At 32.7% G+C, this 12591-nt stretch overlaps 1 protein-coding gene across 1 annotated transcript; it reads right to left on the reverse strand.

Moving 5' to 3' along the window:
- Positions 1 to 7402: 7402 nt before the first annotated feature.
- Positions 7403 to 9843, reverse strand: LOC117914061 (ankyrin repeat-containing protein ITN1-like). The gene is made up of 4 exons (XM_034829227.1): positions 9121 to 9843; positions 8471 to 9015; positions 7920 to 8342; positions 7403 to 7733 (listed from the first exon to the last, which is right to left on the reverse strand). The coding sequence occupies exons 1-4, from the start codon at positions 9707 to 9709 to the stop codon at positions 7695 to 7697; spliced, it is 1596 nt and encodes a 531-aa protein (XP_034685118.1). The 5' UTR covers positions 9710 to 9843; the 3' UTR covers positions 7403 to 7694.
- Positions 9844 to 12591: the final 2748 nt, after the last annotated feature.

Below are 12591 nucleotides of genomic sequence, written 5' to 3' on the forward strand. Positions count from 1 at the left end.
TTCAATTTCCAAATTTAATTTTCAAAACTTCCATTCTCAAATAATTCTTCAAAATTCGAATTTTTTAAATTTAATTTTCAAAACTTCCATTTTCAAATAATTTTCTAAAATTCCAATTCTCAAATTTAATTTTTAAAATTTTCATTTTCAAATAATTCTCAAAAATTCCAATTTTCAAAACTTTAATCTTCAAATAATTTTTCAAAATTCCAATTTCCAAATTAATTTTTAAAACTTTCATTCTCAAATAATTTTTCAAAATTCCAATTTTCAAAACTTCTATTTTCAAATAATTCTTCAAGATTTCAATTTTTAAATTTAATTTTCAAAACTTCAATTTTCAAATGATTTTCCAAAATTCCAATTTTCATCTCAAATTTAATTTTCAAAACTCTCATTTTTGAATAATTCTTTAAAATTCCAATTTTTAAATTTAATTTTCAAAACTTCTATTTTCAAATGATTTTCCACAATTCCAATTTTCATCTCAAATTTAATTTTCAAAACTCTCATTTTCAATAATTCTTTAAAATTCCAATTTTTAAATTTAATTTTCAAAACTTCCATTTTCAAATAAATTTTCAAAATTCCAAATTTCAAGTTTAATTTTCAAACCTCCCATTTTCAAAATTTAAAATATAAAAATGAATAAATTTTCATAATTTCATAGTAATGGAATTTATGAGAATTAACTCATAACAAAATTAATTAGGCTTTGGGGGCCCTACATATGAGTTTTCTCTTTCTATTGTCAACTGTTATGTTTAATGAATATTGTTTGATCTTTATCTTACTCTTTGATATGCATGTGATAATGTTATACTTGACCTAACCTTGTTTTCATAATAGTGCATTATTACTTGCTATTAAGGTATGATCTCACTTCTACTTTGTTTTATCCTTATACATGATTTGTTTTATTATTTGATCATTTCATTGGTATCTAATGATTTTCTTATTAATTGTCACACTTATTTCACCTTCTTTAGTAGAGACCCGTTTTTAGGGACTTAGAGAATGTTACAATCTTTACCATACATTCCCAATAAGTAACTTAACTCCCGTACCTAACTTTGGTTTTCCATATACTGTCTTTTTCAAATAATGAGTCACACTTAGAGTTTTTTTTTCTTATTTTGTTTTCCCTTAAAAATAAAATAAAATAGAAATAAGTGGCAACTCCAAGTCTTTTTTCTAAAAATTATATTTTTTAATAAATAAATAAAAAGCAAATTGCGTCATCTAGTGAGAACACATCATGCAAAAATGCGGGGTCGATAACCATATTTTTTGTTTTTAAAAACAGAAAATATAAAACAATTTTCTAGTTATCAAATATATTTTCTTTTTTATTTAAAATAAAAAAATATATATTCTTAAAAACAGTTTTCAAATAAGATTGTATATTTTTTTACCTTCATTATCTAATAACATTGCAATTGTATTATAAATTATGTTGAAAACAATTAGCCGTAAGGCATAGTAAAATTTCTTTTCCCATCCATATATAAAATTATTTAATTAATGAAATTGTTATTATCTTATTCTAATCTAAATTCAACCATTACGTTGAAAAACAATTACCTTGTTGCAATTGTATGATCCAAATAATTTTTTTTTACCAAATTTTGCAGAGTGAGATTGTAGTTTTTCATTGGGATAGAACTTTTGGAGTTTGCTGGTTGGTAATCGACTAACATGAAGTTAGCAAAATTAATATATATCATGTACGAGAAAAGTGAGTTACGCAAAGAACAAAGCTATACCGCCAAGCAGAGTGTAAGCTTTCTAGTAGCGTGCATCATGAGATTGCAAAGAGCGCAAGCTTTCTGGTAGGGTTCATCATGAGATTGCAGGTCTATCAGGGCCTGTACCGAAGTTCTTTGACCGGTCCAATCGCCGACCTTTGACTGGTCTGGTTCGGTCCTCTCCTTCTGGGTCGTTGAACTGACCACAAACAGGGTGAACCGACTGAACCGGGCGGTTCTTCATGAACCGCATAGCTCAATTCCAGCCCAGCCTTCCCCTCCTCTCTTTCATAGGGGCCCAAGTAAAAGCCCAATAAGCCCGGACAGGTTCTCAATTCCAGCCCAGCCCAGCCCAGCCTTTCCCCTATTTTCTTTGTAGGATCCACCGCAAGCATTTGAACCCTAAACCTCAACTGAGCAAGCATCACAGAGCACCACTTGGCCATAGTACATTTTTTTTATACTAAGTTTAGCAAATAAAAAAATCTATATGTGTTTCTAAAATGATTTATAATATTAAATAAAAATAATATAATGTTTTTTGAAATTATAAAATTAGTTAAAATTTTCTTTCATTTTTAATATATTCACATTTAAATATTATACATATTCCATTTAATAAAGTTTAAAATATTAATAGATTTATATTTATAATTGATAATATCAAAGATAAAAAATAAATATTATTAATTTTTAATTTATATATATATATATTTAAAATTTTATTATTTTTAATTTTAATATATTTATAATGTTACTAGTTCATCCTATTCAAACATCAATTCAATCATTGAACTATTAATTATAACTTTTTTGGTTCAATAATGCTAAAAACATTGTGAGAAACCTTCAAGGACTTGTCCTTTCGCATAACCAGCTAACTGGAACCATCTCTGTTGATCTGGGCTCGTTGATGCCAAACTTAGTTAAGCTTGATTTTTTGATCAACTGGCCCATTGGATCACTTCTGACTTCCCTCATTTATATTCTGCATGAAAATCCTGACCCATCTAGACATTAGCATGAATTCTTTCTTGGGTCTCACTTCTCTTGATTTTAGCCTCTTTGTTGCTTCTAAATGCCAACAACTAACCTCTGTCTGTGACTTTTTATGAAATATAGCTTCCCCTTCTATTTTATATTTTTAGAACAACAGAGTCACAGGCAGCTTCTTCACTCTCAAAACTTGTTGCCTTGGCATACCTCAATTTCTCCAATAACAATTTCGAAATATGCCATGCTATATGTGTGACATAGTAGGCCTTGCCTTTATCAATTTCTCCGGCAACAGATTCACTGGCTATGCACCAGAGATTTGCATGTAGGACCAACAGTGCTCACACTCCTACCTTTATATCTTCTTGTCAGGGCTACACAGCTGCAAGGGCTCTGACACAAGCGGCCAAGCCTCTATTTGAGCTATTGTACCACTTTCATATTCCTAGTTCTGCTCATTTTCCTTCTCACACAGAGGATGCTGAGGCAAAAAACTGTAGTTGTTGACAAGGGAAAGGGCAAGCTGGTGGCAGTAGTTGAGTCAGAATCCGCTGATGGGCTGCTGGGCAAGAAGATAAAAGGGACAGCTAGCATTAACTTTGCAACATTTGAGCGCTCTTTGCTGCGGATGAAACCTTTAGATATCTTATCAGTGACTGGCAATATCAGCAAGACTTATATTATTGGTGATGGTGGGTTTGGTACAGTTTAATTATAGAGCCTCACTACCAGAGGGATGAGCAATTGCTGTCAGAAGGCTCAACAGAAGACGTTTGCATGGTGACTGGGAATTCTTATCTGAAATGGGAACAGTTGGAAAGGTTAAGCGTGAAAACCTGGTTCCACTCCTTGGGTGCTGCATCCTTCAGGATGAGAGGTTTTTAGCGTACGAGTGTATGGAGAATGGAAGTCTTGACGTGTGGTTGAGGAATAGAGCAGTTGCAGTTGAGGCCCTGGACTGGCCCACCAGGTTCAAGATCTGTTTGGGATCTGCCAGGGGGCTCGCCTTTCTGCGTCATGACTTTTTTCTTCACATTATTCACAGAGACATCAACCCTAGTAATATCTTTTTTAACAGTAAATTTGAGCCATGGGTGGCAATCTGGTTGGCTGGGTGGAGTGGATGGTTGCAAATGGGAGGGAAGATGATGTGTTGAATCATCCGTACTTTTCAACTATTACAAAGTGGAAGGATCAAATGTTGGGTGAGCTTTCAATTGCATGATTGTGCACATTTGATGACTCATGGAAGCGGCGTGCCATGCTTGAGGTGGTGAATCTGTTAATGGGGATTAAGCTGGCAGCTCATTGAAACTGTGATGTCCCACATCAGATAGGGAAGTAAGTTTCTGGCGCTATATATGTAGAGGCTCCTTTTAACCAAGTAGACGCGTTTTAAAACCGCGAGGGTCCCCTTGGGCCCAAAGCGGACAATATCTACATGGTTGGGTGCAGGTCGTTACAAATGGTATCAGAGCCGATCCCCGACCCCGGTGTGGGGGTTTGTTTGGTTCCGTAAGGGGTGTTTGTCTGTTTGGCCCCGCAATCCCATGGGACACAACGAGAACGTTGTGTCTGCATGGGGGGGTGTTTGTGATGTTCCACATCGGATAGGGGAGCAAGTTTTTGACGCTATATATGTAGAGACTCCTCTTAACCAAGTAGACGCGTTTTAAAACCGTGAGGGCCCCCTTGGGCCCAAAGCGGACAATATTTACATGGTTGGGTGCGGGTCGTTACAGAAACTGTAAGTGACTGCAAGTCCAAAAATTCTACAATAACATATGTTTTCGACTTATGATTGAGAAACGCATGTAAATAAGTGACTAGAGGAGAATGATAGAAATGTGCTATGATATTCAATATTATCTTTTGAACTCTGCAGACCAGTTGGGAAATGCATTTTCCTCAAATGCGACTGCAACTTTTCTCTTATGTTAACAGGATGCTAAGTTTGAGAATTGGCTGTGCGTTTTTAGTTTTCGAGTTTGGAAACCACAAGCATCCATTGCGACCAGAGACCGGTTCCAAAGCATTAATATCTGCAGCAACAAAGTTAGATTTAATCCAAGGGAGGCAAATGAAGATTATGTTGTAATACTCAAGAAACTTCTCTTCATTTGTATTTGCCTGGGAAGGAGTTGACCTTAGCTCCAAGCCTTTAGGATGTTGGAGGCATTAGGTGAAGGGGAGATGAAATTAAGTGGAAGGTGTCCACACTGTCCAGAGGAGGAGTATTGTTGTTATATTATTACGGGCCTTTAATGCCCTAGTACTATAGAGGTTGGATATCGCCGCCGTTGGAATGAGGTTGAAGGCCTCAACATGCCTTTGCACTGTTATATGCCGTTTTTCTAATAGGCAAATAAGAATATATTAGAAGTGCCAAGAAAGAAGGGGGTGGCTTCACTTGTAAAGGGTTGATGCTCCTTTTGGCAATTTCAATGTTATTTTCTTTTCTTTCAGAGGAGTAAGGGAAAAACTGCAAAAAACTTTTACATTCAAGTTTGCAGGGCTTAGTCCCATTTTTCTTATGTGGTTGTAATTTGTTCATCTGATTGTTCTACTACCTTATTTTTTTCCGGTGGTTTCTGCTATTTGAGTCGCTTCGTTAACTTCTTGAGCCTTTTTAAAAAAGGACGAGGAGGGAATGCTGTTCATATATAGTTTTGCCTTCACATCTATTCTGTTCTTTTGATGTCACAGCAGACACAACTTACACTCGCTGCTTCCCAAACCAAAGCAGTTCTACCACCAGTCGAACTGACAAAAAGAGCTGGCAACCAACACCTTGTAATATAAGTCTATGTGTGTGTATATATATATATATACTACCGATGAATATTATTAGTGGATATTTCCAAATCTTTGGAGATTGCAGCAGAATTAAGCAAACCTTTCAAGCACAACACATAATGTTCTATTCCTAATCACTCCCCATTAGGGTGTGTTTGGTACTGTGAAAATGAGGAGTGCATTTTCTCTTTCACTCCCATATTTAGGTAATTTAAAAATGATGATGAGAATGAAATGAAAAATGATTTCAATGGAAATGAAATCTCATTGAGATTTCAATTCATTCAAATTAGGAGGTATTTTGATTCTTTAGTGCAAGTTCTTAAAAATATTTTTCAAAAAATAAAAAACTAAGACTTTTTTAGATAATTTATTTTTAAAAATATTTTTTTTATTTTAATTTTTTAAAAACCACAAATTATAAATTCAATTTATATTATGCAAATTAATTTTAACTCACGTTTTATTAAAAATAAAAACAAATTTGTAATTAAAAATAAATAGTTTTTAATAAAATATGAATATTAACAATGTAATAAAATTACAAATTATATTTTTTATAAATATTTTCAAAAATGTAGATATTAACATTAATTGATTTATTTTGTTGAAAATAAATAATAATAATTCAAAATTAGTAATTTCTAATACCATTTAAAAAACTTCATGGGTGGAATAATATTGTTCTATGGCATCAAGCTTTCTGCTCTCGAAAGCTACAAAGTGCAACAGTAACCCACCTAAAGTTTTGTTAGAAGCATTCGTCTACACCTCAAGGAAGCATCAGGTGCAGCAGTCTCAACATTGGCAACACTGGCCCCATTGTAATCGTGTTTTTCAAGCATTGGACAGCTTTCTTGCAATCCGACTCCCAATAAAGAAAATTAGGTAAACCAAGGAAGGAATATGGATATTGAGATCTTACAAAAGCAAAATTAATTTATTTTGTTAAAAATAAAGAAAAATTATTCAAAATTAATTATTTCTAATAATATTCTATTTTGAATGAATATGAAAACAAGTAAAATTTAATTTTTTAAGGTATAAATGTGCCAAAATTTTCATTATATGCATACATTTATTACTCAGTTACAAATAAAACATTCTGAATTATTTTATTTAATATATAATTAATTAATTAGTTTTCTGAATTTCAAATTATTATTAAAAATTACAAGATTTGTTAAAGAACCTAAAACATTAATCGTGTTTATTATTTTTTATAGTCATTATATATATATATATATTAAGTTTTAAATTATTTTTTAAAATCATTAAACTTATTAATAAATTAATACAAAGTCTCACTTCATTTAAAATTCATTTTCTCTAATAAAAACAAATCGGAAGAATAATTCTCTATTTTACTTTATTTTTAAAGAATAACAACTAAATAATGGTATAAATTTTTAAAAACAATTTTGTTTTCAAATCACATGGCTAAATGGGTTTTTATTATTTAGCAAAAAAAACACTCAAGGATTTTCTTTTAAATGAAAATAAAAAATTATTTCAAATTATGTTCAATATGAGATTTTTTTTAAATAAAAAATTATTTTAAAACATGAGAAAGAATATCATTGAAAATTTCGTTTATTTTTTCATTTGTATTCCCATTTTTACTTAGAATTGAAATGGAACTAAATTATCATTTTCATCTTATATTTTTATATGGATCCGAATAAAAGAATTAAAATGATCAAATTTATTTTTATTGAGAGAAAATAAGTCACATATTTTTGTAGGGAATTAAACTGAATTCCCAACATGTGAAAAACAAAAAAATAGAGAAAAACACACGCCAAAGAAAAAACAATCACACGCACAAGACAATATTTACGTGGTTCTGCAATATGCCTACGTCCACGGAGTTACAGGGATATTACTATTATCAGGGAAAAATACAGAGTACAAAAACTCCAATGGCTATAATATTTTCTCTCTATATATAACACGGCAACCACACCACACTAAAAAAACCTTAATTACAAAATGTGGTTCCACAATGTGCTAAACGGGCCCAACAGGCCTCAGTAAATCTTCCATTAAAAAAGTCATGCAATATTATTCGGTCGGTCGTCAAACCAGATCAAACAAAACTAGGCTCCACAAAGCCGAACAATTTTTAGTTTCCACCGCCCAAGACGCATGCTCTCACGCCCAACATGTGAAGCATGGAGATGGAAGAGGCTGCTGAAGATGCAATGCAAAGTGAGAATTGGGAATCCAAAGGAATGTGGCAGCTACCACCATTGATCCCATCCCAAACAGGGTGAGATGAGAGGCATAAAAAAACAAGCGTAGCCACGTCCTCATATTGAGGTCATAAAACAGTGCATGTTGCACTGCCATACTAAAAAATATGAATACGGCACTTACCGAGAACGTCAGGGCTATGGTATCCGACACAACAAATGCTTTGAAAGATGCTTTCTTTGTTAAGATTGCCATCCCATCTGTGTCGCTGTAACCACCAGGCAAGGTGAAACCTGCCGCAAAGGTTACTGTTGCCGTAAGTGTTGCCACTATCAAATGGGTTTCACTTGCTTTTTTCACGGAAGAGATGATTTTATCATCCTCCTCCTCATCATCATCTATTTTGCCACCATATTTGCTGTCATCCTTTCTGATGACGTGCTGCAAACTGGAAGGTCTAAAAGGCAGTCTTGAATATTTCTTAAATCCTTCAAATCGGTCATCTACTTGTGCCTGCTGCGAACTGGAAGATCTAAAAGGCCGTCTAAGATATTCCTTACTTCTCTCATGTAGGTGATATAACTGCGGACATTCTAACGCAGAGAGCTGAAATTTGACCAGAGTAAAATTCCTATTAGAGAAAAACAGAAAATTATATATATAATGCATGATCAAATAAATGGATGATTGTCAAATGGGATAAAGTAATTAAAAATTTAGTTAAAAAGCCTTACCGTGCCCCATGAAAATTTATTCCGGGAAGAAATAAAGTTGTCAGAAAAGTTTAACTTTTCTTTGTTCCGTTCCATCTTATCCACCGTTTCGTCCAATATGAAATCTACATCATTAACTCCGAAAGAAGCAAGCAGGTGGAGGGGTGTGTCTCCTTGAGCATCTTTCTCATTTACAAGTCCTCTCACTCTTAATCCATCCTTTATTAATAACTCACTACCAAAATGAGAAGGGTGCTTCTTCATCATGGCAAAGTGAAAAACATTATTGCCATTCTCATCAACCTGCTCACAACAATCTGGAGCATGTGACAGCAGCAACTTTACTATGTCCATACAGCCATTGTAACTTGCAATGTGAAGGGCTGTTCTGTTGCTATTTTTTATTCCAAGGTAGATTACAGACTTGTCTTGTGATGATTCGTCTAGTAATTGCTTGGTAATTGCGGCATCACGCATGTATGCAGCACAATGAAGCGGAGACCAGCCATTTTCATCCACTTCTTTGATTAGCATTGGCTTCCATCCTAGTATCTTCTTTGTCATTGCTGATCAAATAAATAAATGAAGAAAGAGAGGTCAAGGAATATTAAAGAAAATTAATTATAAAATGAACAACCTAACGCATTACTATAGGCCCTTATATGCACTACCTTGGTGACGGCAGAGTACAGCAGCATGCAAAGCTGTTCTACCCTCGATGCCTTTGTGATCTGATGAAGGGCTGGTGTCTATGATTATTTCCACCAAGTCCTCATATTCTCTCTCGGCAGCCATGTAAAGAGGAGTGTAGCCTGTACTGTTAGCACCATAGATGAAGTGAGGGTCTGCCTCAATCAATAACTTCACCACTTTTGAGTGATGATACCGCACCGCCTCGTGCAAGGCTGTGTCTTTCTCCTTATTGGTCATCCTCAGCATCGCCTTGTCTGTTCCAACGCCACTTTCGATCTCTAAGTGAAGTGCTTTTGCATCAAGGAGAGCTTCCACAACCGCCCTATGGCCTTCTCTCGCAGCAAGGTGAAGTGGAGTGTCGCCTTTAAGATTGGGCTGCTGCAGTAGAGGTGAACATGAATGAGAGTCAAGGATCCACTCTACGCATGCCAGCTGACCGAACTGGGCTGCAATGTGGAGGACAGTGTTCCTTTTTGGGGTTAGTTGGGGTTGAAGATGAGCAAATTCCGAGTACTTCCCCTTGAGGACTGATATCACCTCTATACAAAGCCTTGTACAAATCAGCATCCATGTGGGGGATCTCAGTTTGGCTAACAGCTGCAATCTGGTTCGGCATCTCAGTTTGGCTTGAAAAGGTTTCCGAGTTAAGGTTCTGCGATTCTGTAATTTGATTGGAGCTGGACTGATCCATTTTTGGTGTTGGAGGAACAAAGTAATAATCAACTCTTCACATTCTATCTATCCATCTATCTATATATATATATTTATATTTTGTGAGCAATTCCCTTCAAGCTTTTGTCCTTAATTGAAAGATATTTTATGTAGAGCATATGTGGTAAGGGCTTTTGTAAGTTGTTTGCCCGTATATATTTTTCCCTTTCTTTCTTATGAGGTTTTTCTGTCTTTTCTGACAGCTCCCCTTTTTATTTACTTTTTCTGATAGGGTTGTGAAACCACTGCAAAACGGGTAGATTTTTATGATTTTCTCCTCTCTTTTTTTCTTATAAACAATAAAAAATAAATAAATAAATAAACTCGAATAAATAATTTTGTTAATACATGTATAATATAAAAGTTTGTACTCTATTTTTCTATTTCATTTTAAAAAATATCATATCTTTAGAATAACTTCTTAAATTATAAAAAATATAAGGACATGTTTGGCAATTATTTTCGAAAATAATTTTTATATATAAAGTTTTATTTTTAATCATTCTATATATTTGTATAATTATTTCTTAAAACAATCATTAGAAAATAAGTAAAAACAATAAAAAAAACTGAAAGATATTCTCTTAAAACACTTTATTTTTTTGTTTTTAAAAACAGAAAAAAAAAACATAAAACATTTTTTAGTTACCAATGTGTTTTTTGTTTTAAAGAACAAAAAATTGTTTTTAAAAACAATTCCCAAACATATCCTAAATATCTAAACATATTTTTAGTTTTAATTTTTATTTTCTAGAAGAATGAAAATACCATACAGAATCTTAACCTATCTTTAGTCACACTAATTTTAGGGTAATCTCCGCTCAAGAGTTTATTTTCGTACATTTTTTCTATATATGACTACTTATCTTTTTTATTTATTTGTTTGTTAGCTAGAAAAATAGACTATGTGGGAGGTCACCCCAAGTATAATATACATCCTTTATAACGCTTGAAGAGTAGTCATCATGAAAATCATTTCATCATTTCGAGAATATTATAATTTTGAGAATAAAACAAGTGCGAGTAAGCCATTACCAAAGTAATAATCAATTTCCTCAATCGGAAACAAATTAATAAATAAATATGATAAAGGGAAACGAACAAAACACCACTTATACTACATATTAAACAAGTTACAACTTGCAGCCATGAAAGCTATCTTAGACCCGACACTATTATTTTAGTCCCTTCCAAACTTATTTAAGCCAAACCCATTTAGGTTTTGTTTGCAAACACTTTATAAAAAATAATTTTTAAAATTCATTTATGATATTTAGTATAATAAAATTTGTTTAGAAATTTGAAATGTATTTAACCTATTTTTTTATATTTTAAAAATAATTTTTATATAAAATATTTCTTTTTATTATTTTTAATAATTATATAATTTTTTAAAATAATTATAAAAAAGTAATAAAAAAAAAGTGATAACAACATAAAATAATTAAAAGTTATCGGCTGAAACACTTTATTATGTTTTTAAGGATAAAAAATTGTTTTTCACTTTTTTGTTATTACACATGTTTTTCTATTTTTTTTTTAATTTTTTATGAAAAAAATAATAGTTATGAAACAAGACTTTAACTTCCACATCATGTTCTCCTCAACCGTCATTATTAATCAACTTATAAATTAATTTTGCTTATTAATTCCACAAGATCAAAATTTATTTTAAAATTTTAATATTAAAATTGAATGGAATATGATTATTTAGTATCTCAAAAATTTGTCACTGACAAACTATCGGTAATTTTTATCTTATCAACTTATGAACTCAGACCAATAGAGAGTTAGAGCTATTTTCCATATACCAACAAATAAAAAAAGCTAAATAGTCAAATTTGTACATCTAGTCAAATTTAAATAACGCAATTTTTCCCACTTATCGACCGTTGGGTATACTGGAATACTAAAATATTTCATACAATGCATATTAACCATTTCTCATCGCTTGTGGCCACAACTTACCACATAAAAGAATGTATAAAAATTATGGTAACTATAATGAAAAGAAGAACACTACTATTTATTATTTATTAATATTAAATAACATTAATTATTATAAATATTTTATTTAGTACTCATACTTTTAGGTTTAATTTGAAGATGATAATTATCAGGTTAGTTTTTCAATTCTAGGTTTTATTGAAAGTTCCTATTATCCATAATATGTTATACGAAATATAAGTATTAATGTAATTTATTGTATTCATCGAATGGTATGTGACCATGTGACAACGTCAGAGTATATAATGTTTCTTCTTTGTTTTAGTCTGCCACTCAATGGATTCGTCTATAGTGTGTTCTTTGTTTGATCTGCCACTCAATGATTCCGAATCATTGCATGTGCAAGTGTTTGTGATAATATATATCACGTGAATTGTGAAAGAAAAGTGTCTTTTCTCCCTTTGATTGCATTCACTGAACAGCATGTGACCACTCAGAGCAAAACCAAGATGAGTTTGGAATCCGACGGGGAAAAGGGCAGCAATGGTAGGGCCCACTTCCCTTTGAAACCTTGTTCAGTCGTCCGTCCCCACCCCTTTGATTGCGTAGGACAAACCCCCACCATAACACCATGTGGGTTGCCCCCTCTTTCGACATCATTCCATGAAAACAATGCCGTTCTATGAACGGAGCGGAGGATCGCTTGCACATGGCACTTATTTGATTTTTTTATTTGAACAGCCAAAGGTAATGCTAACATTATTAAAAATAGTACTTATGTGCTAGAAGGT

Source organism: Vitis riparia, chromosome 5 (assembly GCF_004353265.1).
Source record: "Vitis riparia cultivar Riparia Gloire de Montpellier isolate 1030 chromosome 5, EGFV_Vit.rip_1.0, whole genome shotgun sequence".
NCBI lineage: Eukaryota > Viridiplantae > Streptophyta > Magnoliopsida > Vitales > Vitaceae > Vitis > Vitis riparia.

What these genes read in the sequence shown, in the direction of transcription:
- LOC117914061 (XM_034829227.1), bottom strand. Translation starts at nt 9,709, where the DNA reads ATGCTGATTTGTACAAGGCTTTGTATAGAGGTGATATCAGTCCTCAAG. An exon ending in TGTACTCTGCCGTCACCAAG is followed by an intron (nt 9,016 to 9,120) that starts GTAGTGCATATA and finishes TTATTTGATCAG; the next exon opens with CAATGACAAAGAAGATACTA. An exon ending in ATAAATTTTCATGGGGCACG is followed by an intron (nt 8,343 to 8,470) that starts GTAAGGCTTTTT and finishes GTCAAATTTCAG; the next exon opens with CTCTCTGCGTTAGAATGTCC.